At 41.0% G+C, this 21,423-nt stretch overlaps 4 protein-coding genes across 6 annotated transcripts in view; 1 reads left to right on the forward strand and 3 right to left on the reverse strand.

Annotated features, from left to right (window-relative positions):
* LOC116840550 (cysteine-rich motor neuron 1 protein) overlaps nucleotides 1-12,050 on the reverse strand; it is a 38,930-nt gene extending 26,880 nt beyond the window's left edge. Inside the window, exons 1-2 of one of the 3 annotated variants that reach the window (XM_032807372.1) lie at nucleotides 11,977-12,050; nucleotides 10,671-10,796 (exon numbers count right to left, since the gene is read on the reverse strand). The gene's annotated coding sequence lies outside the window, so the exon portion shown is untranslated. Of the gene's footprint in view, nucleotides 1-3,669; nucleotides 4,002-7,536; nucleotides 7,685-10,670; nucleotides 10,797-11,976 lie in introns of those variants that run through there. The other 2 variants (XM_032807373.1, XM_032807371.1) reach the window with 2 other exon arrangements.
* A 149-nt stretch (nucleotides 12,051-12,199) lies between these two features.
* On the forward strand, nucleotides 12,200-15,703 carry LOC116840560 (protein SEC13 homolog). Its single transcript, XM_032807392.1, has 3 exons — nucleotides 12,200-12,608; nucleotides 13,336-13,723; nucleotides 14,304-15,703. The coding sequence occupies exons 1-3, from the start codon at nucleotides 12,367-12,369 to the stop codon at nucleotides 14,610-14,612; spliced, it is 939 nt and encodes a 312-aa protein (XP_032663283.1). The 5' UTR covers nucleotides 12,200-12,366; the 3' UTR covers nucleotides 14,613-15,703.
* LOC116840552 (helicase SKI2W) lies at nucleotides 14,884-19,672 on the reverse strand. Its single transcript, XM_032807376.1, has 11 exons — nucleotides 19,655-19,672; nucleotides 19,246-19,552; nucleotides 18,473-19,127; nucleotides 18,159-18,390; nucleotides 17,834-18,087; nucleotides 17,623-17,755; nucleotides 17,269-17,547; nucleotides 16,297-17,189; nucleotides 15,879-16,237; nucleotides 15,617-15,795; nucleotides 14,884-15,428 (listed from the first exon to the last, which is right to left on the reverse strand). Exons 1-11 carry the CDS (start codon nucleotides 19,670-19,672, stop codon nucleotides 15,099-15,101), a joined length of 3,639 nt encoding a protein of 1,212 aa, XP_032663267.1. The 3' UTR covers nucleotides 14,884-15,098.
* Nucleotides 19,673-20,035: 363 nt separating this feature from the next.
* On the reverse strand, nucleotides 20,036-21,118 carry LOC116840561 (ribosomal RNA processing protein 36 homolog). The gene is made up of 3 exons (XM_032807393.1): nucleotides 20,951-21,118; nucleotides 20,378-20,888; nucleotides 20,036-20,309 (listed from the first exon to the last, which is right to left on the reverse strand). The coding sequence occupies exons 1-3, from the start codon at nucleotides 20,990-20,992 to the stop codon at nucleotides 20,170-20,172; spliced, it is 693 nt and encodes a 230-aa protein (XP_032663284.1). The 5' UTR covers nucleotides 20,993-21,118; the 3' UTR covers nucleotides 20,036-20,169.
* Between the last annotated feature and the right edge of the window lie 305 nt (nucleotides 21,119-21,423).

Consider the following 21,423-nt stretch of genomic DNA (forward strand, 5'->3'; position numbering starts at 1 on the left):
GGAACGACCGAGATATATGGAAAGGGCAATTTCTCTATTTCAGCCTCAATTCAAACGCAGTTCAAAGGAGGCAACGAATTGTATCTGAAAATTTAATATTCGTAAACGGTTTGCGTGTGGGCGCATGCGAATGAGTGCGCGCGTGTGAGTGAGTGCAAAAAAGAAAAGGAGAAAATAAAAGGGTATAGATCGCGTCTCTACCCCTCTCTCTCTCTCTCTCTCTCTCTCTCTCCCTCCCTCCCTCTCTCTTTCTCTATCACTCTCTCGTCCTCTCTTGACGGAAGTTACGAGTGCGCCGCTGTTTTTCTCGTGAAACGCTATTGGAAATTCTTTGTGTTCCTGAAAGCGGCGCGACGAGCGTTGTCAGCCAGGCGACTACAAAGTGCCGGATTGCGGGAGAGCTCAGACACGTCGAAAAATTCCCGCTCGCCGTGCAGGTTTTGAAATTTCGACGCTCCGTCGCTCAGACGATCATATCGCCTTTCGCCGGCGCGAGCCGTACGCATTACTTATGAATGTTTCAACAGGCGAGAAATGAAAGAGAACAACAAACACACATACGAGGGAAAATTGAGAGCAAACGTGCTGGTTCGCGCGAATCTATGAAGCCTCCGATAGGAGACTGCCGAACCTCTCTCGTCCTCGGCGAATTGCATCGCGACGCCTTTTGAGTCTCCCGCGATCCCTCGACTCCAATAGGCGCGCATCATTCGATTTGCACACGCGGAACGTTATTAAAATCGACGTCGGCCTGTCGACCGAGAGGCTCTCTTTCCCTCTATTTCCTTCGGTCGAAAGTCCCTCCGAACGCGGCGTAACGGGCACGCGCGAAAAAGGAAGAGAGAGAGAGAGAGAGAGAGAGAGAGAGAGAGAGAAAAAAGAGAGAAAGAGAGACTGCTTTCACGTCCGTGTGTTCGCGCTCTTACAAGGGTATCGCACAAATAGAGAACGTTATACAACAAGCGGTGCTACGCGTTAAACACAGCCGCGGCGGTTCCCGTAGATTCGAGGCGAAGATGCCGCTATGCCGCGCGAAAGATAGATAGAGAGAGAAAGAGAGAGAGAGAGAGAGAGAGAGAGAGTCGTTTGAAAATTCTTAGCGGTGCATCCTGCGCAAATCACTGCACGCAAAGCGCAGCGAGCAGGGCGCGGTTCGGGAAAACCGCGAGCACGCGCGCTTCTTACATGAGAATCGCATTCTCGATGAGCGTTTAGAAAGCACACACAGGCTGGAAATTAACTGATCGGCGCGGTAGTCGAGTGCAGGGATTGCAAAACTATCTATCGAGTTCTTTACAATTTGACAACTGATTTGAACAAATATATGTCAATTCCCGACTAATTGATTCCAGTAAAACCAATGGAAATGTTCAATTAACGGTGAAGCTTGGCAAATTTAATTGAGGGCCACTTAATTGACGATTAATATGAGCAAATTCAATCGATTCGACCGACGAGCGTTCAGTCGCTCAAGGTTACAACTGGTCTTGTGGATGGTATCCTATCTACCTATTTTATTACATTAGCCAAACATTTTTGTAAGATACAACAAATATCTTCACAGTTATCATATTGCTTTGCGTCACCAAACAACCTTCGAATTGAATCGTTTAATTTCGCTTGTATCAATCGTCAATTAAACGGTCTTTAATCCAATCTGCTAAGTTCAATCGTCAATTAAGTGACCCTTAATCAAATTTACTCACTCTCTCTCTCTCTCTCTCTCTCTCTCTCTCTCTCTCTCTCTCTCTCTCTCTATCTATCTCTTAGTTTAGCTATTAATTAAAAAACTTTCAATGCTCTTCGCCCGTGTCAATCGTCAACCTAACGGTCTTTAATTGAATTCGTTGAAATCAATCATCAATTGAACGGTCTCCAATCGAATTATCTCACGTTAATCGTTAATTAATAATAATAATATTGCTTTATCAGCCGGATTGACAGAAACACGCAAAAAAACGAACAAAAGAATGTACAAAATGTTAAAAAAGTAATACAGTTAAACACGCTAATTAATTAAAAACAGTAATTAATTACTGGCAACCTTTATCAAGTGTTTAAACACAGCTCCGCGTGCGGTCGCGCAAATATTCAAAGTGTATTTAAGTCGAAAATTTCGCCAACGACGAGCCGACAGAGGTGACCAAGCGAGAGACGCGTGCGGAAGGAAAACTCGCGCTGCGACGTGTTTTCGAAAGTGGAACGTGTGTATTTTGCTTCCATATCCAGCGCGATTGTGCGGGGCAAAGCTGCGTATAAGAAGATTACGCGGCGGGGAGGCGCAGTGGATGTAATTTATGTGTATGTAAGCGAGCGAATTTCCGCGGCAAGCAACAAGGATGAAAATCGCGATCGCCGATCGTGCATGTTTTTGCGTGAGGCAAAAGTACCGACACCTAGACGCCAATGAAAAAAACACTGATATCTCTAACTGTGCTCTCTAAAGTACAAACAGTGTATTCTTCCCTGAAACGCTATACTTGTAACTGAGGATGTTCGATGTTTACTTTATTCGCAAAGCAGGAAGCATACGGAATAGTCACATTCAAAAAAATACCTGCCTCGCAGTTATGACGAAAATTCTACAAAGCGCTTTCCAGTGGATACAAGAAACAACGAGGAGCCGCGACACTTAAAATTCTACGTGGACCGGCCAAACAATTTGTTGAGTGCGAGACTGTCCGCGCGGAGATTTCTGTTTGTAAAAGTGCAGAGAGAAATGCGCGAGTGGCGCATAATCGTCATTCCGACAAGTTCTCCCATCACTCTTCACTGAAGCGGATTGGCGCGGGTGCGAGCGCGGAAACCGCGTCTCGATATGCACGCAATTTAAGTCCGCCATTTAATAAGCATTAAAAGACGCACGGAGGGGAGTTCACTGTCGATTTAACTTGGCGGGTTCGCGCAGCTCGAAAATGGAATATATTCCGCGAAGTAACGATCACAAACTTCTCCCCGCCGCGAAAGAGTATCGGGGCGAGTTTGAATATCGAGACCTCGCTCCACCATCACCGCCGCCGCTGCGCGGCATGATTTAATGCCGGCCATTTAAGAAGGATAAAGTTTCTTCGGAATTTCCACGGTACTACCTTCTACCGGGCAGTATGGATCCGCGTAAGCCTCATCCTAATCGCACGGACTCGAAAGTATCCTACCGGGGAGAAAGAATTTCTCTCCGCGCTCATAAATAAATCAGCGGCCGCTCACGACGAGAGAGAAAGATTCGCGCGTGTCGGAGATAAATCTCCAGGCTCGAAAGTTACCGATTCACCGACATTTCTCGCGCTCGGGAAAACCGACACGCCGGTCCATCGCGCGAGTCGACGCGCGACTCGTAAATTTTCAAGCGGAATCGCGCGTAATCACGAGCGCGATCCGTTTCCCTTACTCCTATTTTCTTTTTTTACGAAATTCCTCGCGGCAGTCGCGACTTGCTCGCTCCTCCATGGAGAGCGAGCGAATCTCTTTGGGAAAATCGCGTCGACGATCTCACGGGAGACAATTTCTTTCGACAATTTCGACAAGATCGCGATATGAAATCGCGAGGATCAACTTAAACTTGCCTCCCTGCCTAGATCTGATTCAATTGGTCTCGATATCCCGTGCATGTATGTCGCGCGGCAATTTTTATCTTCCTTTCCTTTCCTTTTCTGTACGGAATTCTCTTACCTGGATCGTAGGTATCCGTTCTAGGGGACGCGCGCGTGACACGTCGTTCGCCGTGGAATTCGATCCCTCGACAGGAACTTCCCGTCTCGTGTCGCACTAAGAAATCCGCGCGAAGAGGCAAGACGGTTTGACCACCCGATCGCAGACTATCTCACGACTGCGTCTCGTATTTACTACGACTACGACTACGACGACAACGACGACGCTGACGGCACTGCGACGACGACGGCGCGGTCGCTCTCGTGTTGGTCCTCCGACGGCGCGGCGGCTCTCTCTCTCTTTCGCTTTTCGCTCAGTACGCGCCGAATGACGCTCGTGCACTGTCCTGGCACTGGTTCGCGCGGCGCCGGCCTCGTATGATGACCCCCTTCTAGAATTCTACGGCCCTGACGGTATTCCGAGTGCGGTGGCCGAGAGCGGGCGTACGGTAGCGTCGCGCGCGCGTCCCCGGGATCGAGAGATCGATCTTTCTCCGCCCGGCGATATATGAAATTTCCGCAAAGGCGGGAGGAGGCGCGCGTCCTGACAAATTACCCGCGAGTACATACCCCGAGGCCGACTCCCTTACACAGGGAGTCAAATGAAATTTCATATTTCACAAAAGACTGCAGCTTCGAAATTCGAGCCGATTTCGACGCTTTTCTTTTTTTTTTTTTTCTTTTTTTTTTTTAACAAAAACCAGTGAAATTTGAAGCGACTTTGTCGAGTTAGATTTTATCTTTTGCTCCCCTTTTTTTCTAAATCGAACATAACGAAGTTGGATTTATAAATTTTTCCAATCAGACAGCAAATAACTCATTTCATATCTCACCTAATTTTTAACATTAAACACAGATAATGATGAAATTGAATGCTCAAACTCTGATTACAGGTTTGAAAAAAACCATACTGATCGACACAGTCTCATTATATCTTATTTTAACAAATAAAAATAATTGGAATAATTTTAATAAAGAAAGAAACTGCTGAATTAAATAAGATTAAATTATTATTATTATGCTATAAAATTTTTTATTAATTATTGTTCTTGAAGTAACAATTTTTGAGCTTCTGCATCCAGCGGAATTGTTTGATTAAAACATTTTTTCTGTGTCTTCTTTACGTCACTCTTTTATATCTTATTTTAAAGAAAGAATTAATTATTATTATTAGAAAAAAGGGAAGCATACATAAAAATCTGTCGACAGAGTTGTTATAAATCTCATTAGATTTCACTAGAAATAAGAAGTAAAAAAAAGGTTAAAATTTCGAGACTGTAACTTTTTTTTAAACATGAAATTTCATTTAACCGCACTGTGCGCTGCGATGTACTTGGCATGGGTACAAGCCATCCCTTTTAGGTTCAGATCTAGATAGGGAGGCAAGTTTAAGCTGATCCTCGCGATCTTATATCGCGATCCAGTCGAAATTGTCGAAAGAAACTCCCGCGAGAACGTCGACGCGATCCTCCCAAGGAGATTCGTTTGCTTCTCACGACTCCATGGAGGAACGAGTAAGTCGCGCTCTCATATTCGCTTGCACGCGTACAACTTTGGAAAAAGTAATAGGGGAAACGAGTGAAACACTATTCACGGAACGTGGTGAGGATACGACTGGAAGATCGACGAGCCGAAGCGGAAATAAAATCGACGTGTTGGTACTGGCAACACGTATCGGATCAGAAGAGATGAAAGAATAGCCTTTGACTTCTCAACAGACTTGAAAGATAAACTTTTAGTAAATAATTAAAGAGTACAAAATATAAAAAACTCTAAAGAGAAAAACAAACTGCTTCCAAAAAGCCTCAAAAGCTTCGCGTAAAGTATGAAGTAACTTTGAATCAATATTCTTACGTACTTCACCTGAAAGTTTCACACGCATTTGAAAGGATCATACGCAGAAATATAATTTCTTGCGTATAACAATATCGTTCCCTTTCTCACGAAACACGTTCATCGACAAACTTTTCATACTGAGATCCCCTCGACAGACCGACGTGCGTAAACTTTACAGCAACTTCAGATATATTAAATCACGAGATTCAGCAACGTTGAATCCCTTATAACTGATCAGGTCGCACTCGTATTTATTACACAGAATGACGAACTGGAAATACGAAAAAGGGAACGAGAGAAATGATGAAAATTTACCCCAAACAATATGTCACTTTAAATATGAAAATTAATTAAATATAAAAATCTGAATGTAATTTTCAGCAAATTTGTTGCGGCCTCAATGCAACAAGGAATATTATATTATCGAAGAATGTAAATTTAGCAATTAATTCGATACATTATATTTACTTCATTAATGTAATCAAAGGTATTGTAAAGTTTTCATCGTCGATTGTCTCACGTAATGATAATCAGGAAAGTCTATCTGGGCTCGGTACAAGGGCTTCATTAGAGACGGGGAATCATTGCGCGGCGATATCGACAGGCGCAGGGATCGCGTAACGACGCGCTCATTAACTACCCGATTGCCGTTGTACAAACATCGGAATGCACGATGTCATGATACGCAGCGGACGTATCAATAATAAACGAGAGCGGACCAATCGATCCGAACGAATGACCCAAAAGCACCTGGCATCGCTCCGACGAGAGAGAGAAAGAGAGAGAGAGAGAGAGAGAGAGAGAGAGACCCCGCCTATGCACGCTGAAAGATGCTCTCTCAGCAGCATCCGGCTGTTCCTCTTCGCCTCCGAGAAATTCACCGCCAACGCGGCGACCAAGAGAAAGAAAGCGGGAAAGTTTAGATGACGAATGCCGCGCGATCCCGGAACCTCACGTCACAAATAGACCTCGGCGGCGTCGCGCTTCCGCGTTCTGTTCCAATTAAAATACTGTCGTGGACGAAAGAACACGATCGAGGTCTCTTTACCGTTTCGACAGGAGGACGCGAGAATCCCGTAAACGTAAGCCGATATCCGCTCCGAGAGGAATTTTAATTCGACGCTTATACAACATGGAATTTTCCAGCTACCCAGTTATAACGAGATATCCGACATTGTAAGTGAATATAAAACTGGGTAGATTAGAGTCGCCGATGCTGCTTTTACATATTTAATTGAACATATTTAATCAAACAAGACAATTATCGCAACTGACGATGTCCCCCTCCCTCACCCAGAAGCAAAAAAATATGAAAAATACAATATAAATACAAAAAAATACAATATTCAAATTTCTTTCTAACTATTTGCATGCGTCAAAATAGTAAATATTTTTTCATATTCACTTGCACCAAATATAAAAATATACACTTGTTTTAATTTTAAAACAAAGCCTTAGCTTCTCGTAAAAACAATTATTTATTCTAATAAAACAATTTAAACTTATGTAAATGTGCTGTTGGGCTCCACACCAGATAAATATTCACACCAAGAGAATATTATAATTCTTGTTTTTCAAATAAATTTTCAATCTTATTATGTCTTCAGTAGACTATAGGAATAGACTGTCAATAAAGTTTATTTTGCTAAGGAACATAGTAAATTTTGCTGAAGACACAGCAGATTTCACTACGTACAAAACATAGCGAACGTTTTAACAACACATTTTAATTTCTAAAATATAAATATGAAACAAACATGTGAAGGAAATTACATATAAAATGAAAGAATAGCGAATTACTGCAGAATGCCGACCTGTTCCTCGATTGCAAAGCTATCTTGGGATAGCTTTGATTATAAAATTCTCTTCTTCATACTATTTTTCCAATATTTTTTCCGTTAGCATTTATGTGTTCGCGGAAGATACCTACTTCGCACGGACAACGAAATTGTCGAAAGTTGCCGCGCAAATTCGACTGAAGATTTCGCGTGGAAGCAAATGGACGAGAACAGGCCGACTTCCCGGCGACGTTTCACCCCGCTCGTATACATACGTCACGCTCGCACGAGTCGTCCGCTCCAGTCCGCTCGCCGATTCGTCCGTTCCACTCTTTTCCCGAGAAATTTTCAAATCCACCGACCGTGCCAAATTCCAGTATCTCTCATCGATCTTGCCGACTCGCGAAAATGCGAAAGTGCCAGATGAAAATGCACTGACGCGTCGCGCCTTTCTCGGCTGCGCTCGCGACGCGGCCCGCCGCGTTTGCGCCCCTTTCCCGCTATTTTTCCCCGCGCGCCGCCGAACGAATCGCCGTGTAATTCTAGCGCGCGCGCGCGTGTTGAAAATTAATGTGGTCCCCGGGCTGGTAGGCGAGGAATCCAATCCTCGTGCGACCCGCTTATTCACCTTTACGGTACCTACGCCACGTAGAGAACGTAGGTGCTCGCGCCGTGGAAACTCGCGCGGCGAAACGCGCGTGCCCGCTTTCGACGCTTCTTTCGCGCGTCTCTCTCCGGGTGCTACCCGGAGCGCGAAACGTCGAAGGCGCGATCCCGGTTGTATCGCGGCCGAGTGATCCTCAATGAAGTCTTATATAAGTACGAACAAAAATATATAAAGATGAGGGAAAATGTACGAGCGCGATTCGCTGTTCCGCAGCATACTTCGTTTAGATGTGCCTTGTAAATTGTCCCCTTGTCGTTCTCACTCTGATCGATAATTAAATAATAATCTCTTTTTCCGCACGTTGCGGATCGAATTTTCCTTGGCAGAAGCTATTTAAAGAGCGAACAAACGGGTCAGAGTGCCGAGCGTAAGTAGAGAAATAAAAGCAATTGATTGGTCATATCGATTAATTGTTATCATTTCACTCGTTCAATTGGTCCATTTACTCGTTCTTCTTGCTTTTCAATCGACGAATTTCGCGTTGTGCTCTCCCTATGTTCTTCCGACCACTCGAAATTAACTATCGTCAGTGAGTTTGAGAGTCGTGCAGTTGAGAAGTCGAGTCGCGCGTTTCTGGAACGGAAGCCGACGCGTTCGCGTTACGTTGTTGCGTCCGGGTGAATCTGGTCATTCGGAGACGACGAAAAGAGAACGGCTCGCGCGGCACAACACGCCGACGAGAAGCTCGACGATGTCGTCAGCGCGATGGAGTGGCACGTGTTGACCCGGACGAATGTTATACTCGTCGTGGAGGGCGATGGGAACGCGGAGAACGCTGGAGAACAGGCGCTAGCTAGACTAGGCGAAGCAAAGAGGAACAATGCTCCATCGAAGGTGAAGGAGGGAGGCAGAGGATCCCGGCAACGTGTGCCCTTCCTCGATGACCCCGGGGCACCGTTGAGTCGTCGTCGAGAGAGAAGAGGCCCAGTGACCGACATTACCCTTCTCTTTCTCCATCCTTCCCGAACCTCCTTCACCTCTTCCTTCTCCTCTTCCACCTCCTTCTCCTCCCGCTCGTTCAGCACCTTTTCCTCCTCCGCTCGGATCTCACGACGACACCGCCGACGTTCACGCACCGACGATCCGGCGCTCGTGCGTCGACACGCGGTAACCGGAACTCACGGACTCATCGCCCTGGATTTCCGCTTGAATGGAGGAGCTGCTCGAAGAAGGCGACGAGATGTGCCCGATACCTAGGAGGGCAAAATTCTTTCGACCGACCGCGCGAGCATATCGAAGGACATTCCATCTTTTCGACCATCGACACCCGAACAATTTTTAAAAGCAATTCAGATGTTATACTCATGTTTTTCTTTTTTTGGATCATCGTCAGTTACGATCATCACCCTGTACTGCACGTAGGAAATGTATATATTATAATCTTTTTTTATACATAAATTCTTTTCAATTTTGTTATGTTTCTAGCAGTGTAGGGGACAATGAATTGTCAGTAAGGACTATTTTACTAAGAAACATAGTAAACTTTGTTGGAAATATTTTCAGATAAATTTTCATATTGTTTTGGTCTTTAAACACGGATATTTAATTAAACTATATAGAATATACATACATATTATACACTGAAAGTTTAGACATTCATAAACCGAAACAACAGGAATGTCCAGATATTAGTACTTTTACCTTAAGAGCAATTTACATTTCAGTTCTTAAAATATAAGCAGCACATATAAAATGAAAAAATAGTCAGTTATGGCAAAATGTCGATAACTCTATTACAAAACTAATAGCAATGTTTGCTGTAAAATTCTTTTCTTGTGAGAAAGTCAATCGTACATATAAAAATAGAATTAATGATTTTAATGCATGCAGTTTTATATTTAGTTAATGTTGTGTATGTTCCATTATTATAACAATGAGCCAACTAGAAAATAATCTTTCTGAAAAGTCAATTTCCCGTACGGAGAGAATTTTATAGTAAAATTTATCATAGAGTTTTGTAACCAAGGAATAAATCGGAAAATTCAGAAGTAATTCATTATCCTTTCATTCCATATGTATATTAATATTGCTATTTTAAGGATTAAAATGTGCCAGATAGTTAGCAAGATAGATCTTATTAATACAGTCTCTATACATTTCTAGACTACTAAATACATAACGGAATTGAAGAGAATTTATTTGTGAAAAGAAGCTATAATATTCTCTTCGTGTAATTATAATAACTTTCATCGGCCATCTGTCAATCTTCCCCGTCTCCTCTCAGCCGCAATATCATTCCGATAATTACGTCGCTACCTGTCGCGAGCGCGTTGTCGCATATAAGTGGTATAATCCGTTAAATGCAACGCGGATTCGCGCAAAGACGATCGCAAATAGGCGGTCGCTGTTTCGCCATTAAGCGACGCACTCGAGAAATCTCGCGATTCATCGCCGTCGTCGTTCTCATCGAGGCGGGACGTCTCGTCGCGAAATCAATTTCCGCCTCGCTTCCGTGGGGCGTTTGCTTACGTTTATACTCGAAACGCGCGAGATCGTCGCCTCGTTGTATCGTTCCGCACCCTCGCGATCGATAAACAATTCCCGCGCTGTGATTTCGTACCGCTGGCCCGGGGGACAAACGTAATTACCGTTAATTGCAACTGCCACTCGGCCGTACAGCATATTGAAAATTTTATAGTCGCCGGCTCCATTCCGCGCCGGCAATACAGTAGATCTCCACATCGTCGTGTGTGTGTGTGTGTGTGTGTGTGTGTGAATGTATGCGTAACTATGTGTACATACCTTCTCCATGCGTGCATTCGCGCGTCTCATACATCCTCGTGTCGGCATGCTCCATGTGTGTATATACACGTGCGGCTACCTGTCTTATCGGCAGGAAGACCAGCCGGAAGCGACGCAGGTTCCAATCTAACGGAGAAAACAACCGGTTTAATAGCCGCGATATGTACACGTGTAGCAACGTTGAATACGCGAGAATCATTTGAAATGCCTTCATGCTCGCAAGGAGCGCGAAAATCTCTCTCAACTGTCTTTAACAAATACCATGAATGTACACACAGAAAAATATCCTTCTATACTGCTAAGAACACCGGTTGCTCAGTTTGCTTTCCTTCTTTTCAGCAATGTTTATTTTCAACAAAGTATATTTTCTTGTTACACTTAAAATATACTCATCAATTTGAAAAAAGAAACATAGCAAACTGAATTTTTGTTTTAATTTAATATTCTTCATTGAAATATTAAACTTGCTTGGACTCAATATTTTTAACAGATTTAATGTTTATGACTTACTTTTCATACAGTACAATAGTTCAAAAGATACCTCGTCTGAAAGATATTTATTGCAAGAGGTGTCCTGGACATTTGTGCCGTATAGGATAGATTCGTGGATATGTAAGCCTCTGAAATACTCGTACCATTTACTTAATGAATTTTTCAGTGTGTACAAATATATTCTTTTCTATGATAAGATTCTGTTTGAAAGAATCGATCGCGTTAATTCCGCCCAATTCGGCCGCATGACTCGCAGATTGTTTTCGTTTTTTCGCAACGGAAAGTTGCGAAACGCGCTGTTAACTATGTAAGCGAGAGAAATTTATCCGCTATATGTAAGCGCTATTTTAATTAAGTGCGTATTTTAAGCGCACTGGGTGAAATTACCGTATCCGCTTAGCTGTATAAACAAGATTTACGTATACTTATGCGTATATCTCGTCAATAGTTGCCAAGCAGTCTTTCAAGTATCTCGCAATAACGCGAATAGTTTCTTCCAGATTGTGACACTCACCGTTCTCTTTCGTGGCAGTGAGTGTTCGATCCTCTTTCTCTTTCTCTCTCTCTTTGTTATACAGGCTTGTAAGACGCGCGTAATTTGACTAAAGTTGGGCAGACAATCACGCGATATTTAAACGTATCCAGCTCGTGTTCCCGTCGCGCGTTTACTTTGAAGGTTAAACATGGCTGACCGACGCCGATATTTGATGTGACTATTATTTGAGGCCGAAACCGAGCTTAATTTCAGATTCAACCTGACGCTACATGCACACCAAGTAACGGATAAAAGACTATTCGTTTTAGATTACTTTACCTTCTACGCTGTGCGTTTATTTTCCTTTTCTTTCCGAAGAACCTCAGCGTACAACCGGTCGCCTCGATTCCCAGCGCGAAAAGAACGATCTCGCAAAACGAACTTAGGTCCGTACATTTCGATCATATAATCGAGTCGATGCTAATCGAGTGAACTTCGATATCAATCGAAAATCAAAGTCGAAACTCTGGGTGCGCGCGCATATGCTTCCACGTAATGAGAATGGCGCATGTCTGAAATTAGTTATTGAGAAAGAGAGAGAGTTTCCACGTAGTGACAGAATCAACATAACCTCAATTTTACTCACGATCGGCTTCGTAATCACTCTTTACGTTTCAGTTTTGCTGCGATATCCATCAGCATTGCGTGTAAGCGTGAAGTCCTTTCACAATGGTGTCCGTTCTAAACACCGTCGATACGGGCCACGAGGACATGATCCACGATGCCGAAATGGATTATTACGGTTTGAGGTTAGCCACTTGTTCCAGCGATAACTCGGTGAAGATATTCGACCTGAAGAACGGCACTCAGAGCTTGGTCGCCGAGCTGAAGGGCCACATCGGTCCAGTGTGGCAGGTGGCATGGGCGCATCCTAAGTTTGGGAATCTTTTAGCATCTTGCAGTTACGACAGGTGCATAGTTGTACTGGTCTTCTCTCCTACCCAGACTTTCCACAGATTTTTGTCAATTTGACGATATCTCGTAGTGTCTTGACAATCTGCAACAAATGTATCGTCTTATTAATGCTCCTTTTGACCAATTTTTACAATTTTCTACAAAAATTGGCAATCTCTCAGCATTGTGTGATTATGATAATTATATAAGCATATTTCTGTACAATGCAGCGTCAAGTAAGATGAGAGTATCAGTTCCTGGGCACATACCTGATCCTAGATATTCTTATTTGTTTTGGTCTTTAAAAATGAATATTTAAACTTTTACACAACATAGAATATGTAGATATTCTCAACATATACTTTATATTATAAATAGAGATATGTATTTATTTTCCTTCAGCTTACATAGCTACGAAAGGGATCTGATTTATATTTATATTCCTTAATCACACATATTCCATTTCTTGTTTCTAGTTATTAATAAACTGCATCCAATGCTATCCAGTCGTTAATATCTCTATAGTTACTATATATCTTTTATATATTAAAGTTTATATTAAAGTTTAAAAATATTTGTATTTAAAAATAATAAGAATGCTCTGAATTAAGTATGTGTTTCCCCCAGGCATTGATATATAAAATTTAACATTAAATTTAACTTAAATTTAACATTAATTAAACAATAAAATTGTATAAATGCATAAAATTCAACAATTTGACTAATGTTTGTACGTTTCTACAGGAAAGTGATCATTTGGAAAGAACTCGGAGAATGGACAAAGGTGTACGAACATACAGGTCATGATTCGTCTGTAAATTCCGTCGCGTGGGCGCCGCACGAATTTGGTCTGATTTTGGCGTGTGGCAGCTCAGATGGATCGATCTCTATTCTCACAAACACCGGGGATGCTTGGCACACGCAAAAAATACCGAACGCTCACACAATCGGTTGTAACGCGGTCAGTTGGTGCCCTGCGATCGATTCCGGCTTCGACGCCAATGCGACGCAACAGAGGAGCGGTCCTGTTAAGAGATTAGCCACCGGTGGCTGTGACAATTTAGTGAAAATATGGAAAGAAGAAGGCGATAGATGGGTGGAGGAGAACAAGTTGGAAGCGCATAGCGACTGGGTATACATTTTGATCGGAATAGAAACTAGTTTATATATAGAATAAAACATCCTGCAGCCACCAGTCGACCTGTTTCCAGCACTTGGGCAGATTTTATTAAACATTAAGATGTATATTTTCATTTACTTTTTTATCTATTTTTGGGTGGATTATCTATTTGCTTTTAAATCCCCTATGGCTTAATGATCAAATTCGCACAAGAGTGCTAAAAATAGGTCAAACGTCTATTGGACGTCTGCTCAGATTATTCGAATATCCAAAGTATTTATCGAGATTTAAACTTAGTTTTGCAATGCGAATTCGGATACCTAAATGTGTACGTTATCCAACTTCTATTGATTTGACAATCGACAAATTTAAATTACTTTGATATCTAACTTTGTAACAAACACATATATTCAAATATTCCATTTCAATTCACGGTTCGGATATGTGCAATTCTGAACAAGGCAATATAAGACTCTAGTGAAAATATGTCAGTACATTTTTGTACATCGCAATATTATTTAAATGTTCTTAATCATTCATAGTCTTATTATTCATAGTCTTATTATTTAGATGTTCTTCGTTGAATTTGCAGGTTCGAGATGTAGCTTGGGCACCTGCGGTTGGTCCATCTAGAGCCGCTTTAGCATCCTGCTCGCAAGATCGTCGCGTTGTCGTTTGGACGTCCAACGATTACGCTAGTTGGACACCGAACGTCCTTAATGTGTTTGACGATGTGATCTGGAACGTCAGCTGGTCGTTGACAGGAGGGATTTTGGCGGTCAGTGGCGGCGACAACAAGGTTTCCCTGTGGCGTGAGAATTCCGAGGGACAATGGGCATGTATCTCTGAACTGAACAAAGGCCAAGGCAATCTTAATAATACAGACCAGCGCGCGTTGTAATATCACTTATGATGATGTAGAGTATTAACTGCGTTCAGCAGAAAAAGCTGCGTACAATTAAATTCACGAATTTTACAACAGTTGCAAAGTAACTTTCTCTGCTAAACGCAGCCAATTATATTTTATACAAGTAAGCGTTGTAAATTAGTATACAGATTGTTCGACGGTATTGTTAAGAATTTCTCAACGAATTCCTGTTAGCGCTTCATTTACTACTAATACTTCTGTATCCATAAAAGGAAGTTATCCACCCGAAATGTAACAATGATACTTATAAATACTACGATACTTTATTGGAACAATGTTTTACGACTGTTAACGACATCTTATGCGACTAAATTCTAAATGCTATGATCTATGTATGTACGGACAGAAAACACCTCTTATATGCTTATGTACTCGTGATATTCTTAATTTATAATTTATATAAAAATACAATAATTTGCGCCGGAGTACTAAAAATAATATTCATTATTCGAATAATCTTTAGTCTTGCGTGTATAAGGACACGGCGAAAACTATGTCACGTTTGATCGCGGTTGAGGCTTCCTCCATTTTTTCCTTCAAAACAGGATCGCCTATCGTCACAGCCGCGTTTTTAACATCTCGCAGAGTCTCGCCGAGTTGCTGTATGCAACGAACTATGATACCCTCTTGGACGTCTGTCTTCTTCATGATTTCCGCAAACGATTTAGCCTGTGCCCATTCGTAAACAACTTCCATCAAGCCAAAGTTCAATGGCGACAATGTTGACAATTGATAGCGTTGCTCCAGTGACTCCAATTCGGCGTGCACCTCTTTCATCACTTCGCGACCCTACCAGATAACGCGAATCGTTGAAGAAACATTAAGTTTGCAATTGTTACTAAAATTAGTGTAAAAAGGCCGACGAAAATCCGAATCAAAATTCAGCGGCTATGCATGCCAAAAGTTTCGATTCAATTTTCGCTGGTCTTTGTTGCGTTTGTTAATTATTTAGAAAAAAGCATTTTGCTGATACTTACATTCGTCAAATTCGGTGTGAGTTTCGGCTCAACATCCGTGCGTTGATGAAAGATCACTGCCGATAATAGCGCTACTATTTCCGCCGGTTGTAAGACGGTCAACACATTTTTTAGAATCAATTCTGTTATGAGCAATTCGTTACTACCCATTTGTAACGCGACTCTTCCCTTCAGAGCGACTGCAATCGTGTTTACATATAATAAATAGATATCGTTTACATGCGAATGAATCGAATCGATACACTCTCATAATGATACAAACCTCTCTCGTCGCTGTCAATGTATCTCAAATATTTGAGAAGCGCCAGCATGTTCACGTAGTCCGGATACAACGCCATTCCTTCGTCGCTGAGTTTGAGCTGCAGCTGCCGCATTTTGCTCTCGATTTGATTACGCTCGAATACAGGCCTAAATTGTTCCTCAAAATTTGGTATTTCCGTGCATCTCATGTCGTCGAGAATATTCTTCAGGTGATCTCTGTGTTTCACGGTCACTCGTAAGTCACTCTTCAGCGAGAATTCAGCGTACGGACGTAAAATATCAGGCGACATGCCGGCTTTCAACGACAGAGACGTTAATTCTTGAACCGCTATCTGGCATGTCTGGCCTGGTGGATCGTTTCTGAGAAAGAGAAGGGCGAATTAATAACAGAATCATTACTTCGTACTGTTGTTTCTTACTTGAATCGTGATATTTGTCTCTTCTCCCAGTCGTTCAGCACCAAGGAACAATCAACTTTTATTTGGTGCTTGGTTACCGCCAAGATATGCCACGCTGATATAGTCAAGACTTTGTGCGATGGATTTTTGTGCGGGACAAATATACGCTTCTTAGTCAGATTAATCATTTCGCACCATTTTTCGTAGATCTGCGGATCCTTGAATTCCGCAATCTCGGAATCCGACCCATCCGCGTTCACGAGTATCAACACTTTGTACTGAGTGGAATTTTTGTTACTCACAATCTGCAACAATAGAGCTATCTTGTTGTAATGATTCGCGTACGATACGATCAGTACTCTGCCTTCGGGCATGCTCTTCGTCGCTTTTTTAGATTCGAACATGCAGGGATTCAGACATTTGATGTCCTCTAGATATTCCACCGCCACGTGGTAAAAAGCCGAGAGCATTTGCTGCATATCGGTAAAATCCGGCAAATACGATAACTGCCGCTCCAACTTTCGTAGCTCGTTCATATACGCTGCTTCCTGCGAGGCCAACGGAGATTCCTTGAACGATTTGCGCATCATCGCCTCGACTGTGACGGATTCGTTCACCCTTCTCAAGTTCAGAAGCATGGAATAGGTGACTTTGAACTTGGATTCCAATGTCTGTGCACCCCCACACATCATCGGTTTCAAGTCGTTGAAATGCGGCACCTCGTTCCTGCACATCACTATTACCGTCCCTGTGGTGTCGTGACCTCGTCGGCCGGCGCGACCGGCCATCTGTATGTATTCTGTCGGGAAAAGAGTACGAAAATGATTGCCGTCATACTTTCGTATCGAATCGAACACTACTGTGCGCGCTGGCATGTTAACTCCCATGGCGAAGGTTTCCGTCGCAAACAGTAACTACAACACGGTAAAATGCGATTTCATTATTTTTGCTGAGACGTCGCATCTCCTTGCTCTCCGACGTCTACGACGCTACCTTCACTACTCCACTCTGGAACAACATCTCCACGATTTCTCTCAGAATTGGTAGTATCCCGCTGTGATGAATACCAACTCCTTTCTGCAAGAGTTCTTGCATCATAAGTACTTGCGGCAATTCCCTGTCGCTACCCTTCAGATTTTTTATGTTATTATGAAAGAACGTGTGCACTTGATGTTTCTCCCTCGCGGTTGTCAAATCGAGATTTCTCAATGTGGCAGCATTCATATCACAACGCTTTCTCGACAGCGTGAACACAACAACAGGTAACATATCCTGTAGAATTGACGATGTTACGTAAACGGAAATGACAATCTCAAGATTTCGTAGAACAAGCTACGTTATACATACATTCCTGTTAAGATGGCTTGTAAACGCTCTCCATAAGACTTCCTCTTGTTTCGGAGTCATTTGAACTTTTCTTCTGCAATCCTTCGGAGCTTTCTCTTTCTTCTTGTCGGATGCGCTCGTCGCTTTGTACCATCTAAATTATCGCAAATATTGAGATACACTACGCTTCTCAAGAACAAAAACTACATAGAGACAGAAAGAAATGATTTACCCGTCTAATAAGAACTGACCATTGCCATCGAGCACCAAAAATTTATCATCCCTAGTCTTACCGTCAGTTCCGGTGTATAAATAATGCAGAAGAGGTATTGGTCTTTTCAGGGTACTAATCACATACATCTTTCGTTTCTTGATGCGGCCGACCCAATCCGCGAATATTATTGGATTCGGTACGGTCGCAGATAACATTACTATATTAATAGTCTGTGGCAGAAGAATGACTATTTCTTCCCATACATGACCTCTCTAAAAGTATACAGCAATATTCAATGGAAATGCTTGAATCGTGGAAACATTGTGAAAGCAACATTAATTACATCTTCATTATTAATGTAGTGCACTTCATCGAATATCACAAATTCTAGATCTCGCAAGACATCCGACGCGCAATACAACATTGACTGCAAGATTTCTGTTGTCATGATTAAACACGATGCGTTTTGGTTTATCTGCAAATCGCCTGTCAATAATCCCACGCTTTCAAACTTCTTCTTGAAGTCGCGATACTTCTGATTCGACAGTGCTTTAATAGGAGAAGTATAAATCACCCTAAAACAGCAAAAATTCAAAATTAGAGAACTAGTGTCTGATTACTTATAACAGATATATTAGCAAATAACTTGGTGGATACCTCGTCATATGCTTTTGACTCAACGCGATAGCATACTCTGCAACAGTAGTCTTTCCTGCAGACGTATGCGCAGCAACAAACACATTGCAGTTTTCCTCCAATTTAAGGATGGCTTGTTTTTGAAAAGTGTCTAATTCATATTCAAATTTAATTGCTGGGTCAGGTACTCTCTTGTCGAAATCAGTCACTGGTGCAGACACGTCCAACTGCTCTGCCCACTCGCTTTTCGCCAGCTCTGACCGTGTCTCTGATATCTTCAAAACTGGTATGTTTATCTCGTCAGGCAAAGCAGAGATGTCTTCTATAGAGAGAATATCACCGTTTGGAGGTAGCACGCTCTCTTTCTTAATTTCCTCAGTTAGCAACCATGAACCAAGCGAATTTCCTTCCTCATGTATGACAGCCATTAAATTGATATTATCATTATTAATTTTTAATTCACTATTTTCTGATACTGATGGAATAAACATTTCCTCTGTACTCTCGATACAATTGATTGGTGTAGAACCGTCACTTCTAAATTCTAGACCCGAGCTGAATCCTTTTGCCAATGTCCTTAAATTCTTCTCAAAATCAATATCTTCCACAAAATCACTTTCAGGTACTTTAATTTCATCAAAACCACCAGGCCAAAATGGGATATTACTAGGATTACCTAAAGAAATTAGTTCAGGATGATATGTACAATATGTCTGGCTTAAATGGTATTGTTAAAATTTAAATCATTTAAAATTTAATTTAATTATAGTTTTAGCATGTCAAGATCAAAGTACCTCGAACTCCATCCATGAGTGGTCCAGGTGCACGAGTCATGGACATGGAATTTCTTGCAGTTTCTCCTGCACCCTGTAAGATTATTTCTTGCATCTCACAAATTTTTCCTGTTACTGGATCACGATCAAACTTTAGTGTTGTACCGATTGGAGCTACATCATATTCTAAGAGTGAAAGAACATTTGGCTTGCGTGGCCAATAACATTGAGCATTATTTAGTTGATGTATCGGTAATCGTTCAGGATATTCGATGTATTCTCGCATTTCTAATTCAATATCAGGCCAAATAGGCGGAGGTTCAAGTAGCTGTAAGAAGAATTGACAGGAATGTTAAACTACACAGTTATTATACTGAGTCACATTATAAATAATGATTATAAATAATGTCAGATTATAAATAATGATTACCTCTATCGAGTTACTCATTGTTCCGTCCAATTTAACAAACTTTCTTTGTCTATAATATATCAGTAAATGCTGATAATAAAATATTTTCTCATACTATTTACTTGATTATGATAAGAATTATGATAAGAATTATTCTAACATGGTTGTTAAAATATTAATCTATAAAAAATCCTGAGAAATTCAATTAATTAGCTAACAACAGAAATTACTTATTTTTTTTTGCCATTTAATTGTCAAAATAGGCAGTTTTGAAGAGTTTGGGTTGTGAAAGTTCTTTTAACGACATATACCTAACCTCTTAGACAATATATACGTGAACATCTATACAACGAGAGCCATCTAGTGAAGTAAGAATTAACTAGTAAACTTTTATTCGTAATATTAGCAGTAACTAATATTTTTAATTACATTTAACAAAATCTTGTAACGTACATTCGTCTTCACGCATAATTCTGCTTACATACTTGTACATATATATATATATATATATGTACATACATATATACACATCTATTTTATTCCACTTCGTCCATATTCAATTTTGCTCGGTCCTTGCGTATATTCTTCTTCCGCAGTCTCTTAATGTGTTTCTTTAGTTTACCTGATTCCTTCAATTCTTCATACTGTGAGACAAGGTCCAGAACTTTTTTCTCCGCTGAGAGAAAAATATGATAAAATAACAAGTGAAAATGAACCAGAATAATATTAAAAATTTTAACTTACATTTCTTTTTGAAAACAGGTTTCTCTCCTCGCTTGATAGATGCTAACACCTCCTTCTTTTCATGTTGTTTCTTTTCTTCTTTCTCTTTCAGTCTTTTTTCCTCTCTTAATTGATTTTCAAGCCTTTGAATGAGATACTTTATTTTCTTTAGAATTTTTGGATCTGTGGTTTGTTTTAGCTTTTTTTTTAAAGCATTAAGATCATTCTCACGGAGTTCGCTAAGAAACCCGTAGGAGCGTTTAAAGACCTTCTCATCGAATGTACCACATAAGCTGTCAAATCTAGGATCTCGGTTTAAGACTTTTTTTATTTTGACTACCTCTCTTAATTTAGGTACTGGTATCTTAGCAGACATCTCACGTGGTCTATTCTTATTTTTCCGCTTAAATTCTCTTTTTACCTCCTTTTTCTTTCCAAATAATGTCTCATTGTATATCTTAGATCCTAATCTCTCTTTTAACTTCTGAAGATCCTCAAAACTCATATGTGACAGCTCCTCTCGTATCTGGTCCTAAAATGCAAATTGATGTTTTTTTAAATAATATTCATTTAAAATTTATACTAAAAATTTACCCGATCTTTATTCTCTGTAAGCAATTCATCTTCGTCACTCATGTTGAAGTTAATATAGGTTATGATTTTACACACAAGTAATTCTAGAATAAAGACACTACTTCACCGAAAACGAATACAGAACCATGAAAGAATCGCATATGTGTGAATTTGTATTCAGCAGTCGAACGGCTGAAGTCATACGTACGATTGTTTCTTATTAAATACGATCTTCCTTACGTACGATTTATTTCTTTTAAATAAATATTATTTCTTGTTATTAAATTAAAATAAAAATTTTTATCTAGCATATTGTTCAGTCGTGTTAAAAAATAAAAGTGAAACTCATTATTGAATCCCACTATTTGAAAACGGAAAGAATGCAGATAGTAGCGACTCGTAGCAAAGACTTTCGAACTAAAAAAATTAACGAGTCTACTATACGATTGATCCGATGGTAATGGTAGACTCTTTAATTTATGCCAGAACTGTAG

The sequence above is a fragment of the Odontomachus brunneus genome, unplaced genomic scaffold, assembly GCF_010583005.1.
Source record: "Odontomachus brunneus isolate Ranch 3 - 2012 unplaced genomic scaffold, Obru_v1 Obru_scaffold_010, whole genome shotgun sequence".
Classification (NCBI taxonomy): domain Eukaryota; kingdom Metazoa; phylum Arthropoda; class Insecta; order Hymenoptera; family Formicidae; genus Odontomachus; species Odontomachus brunneus.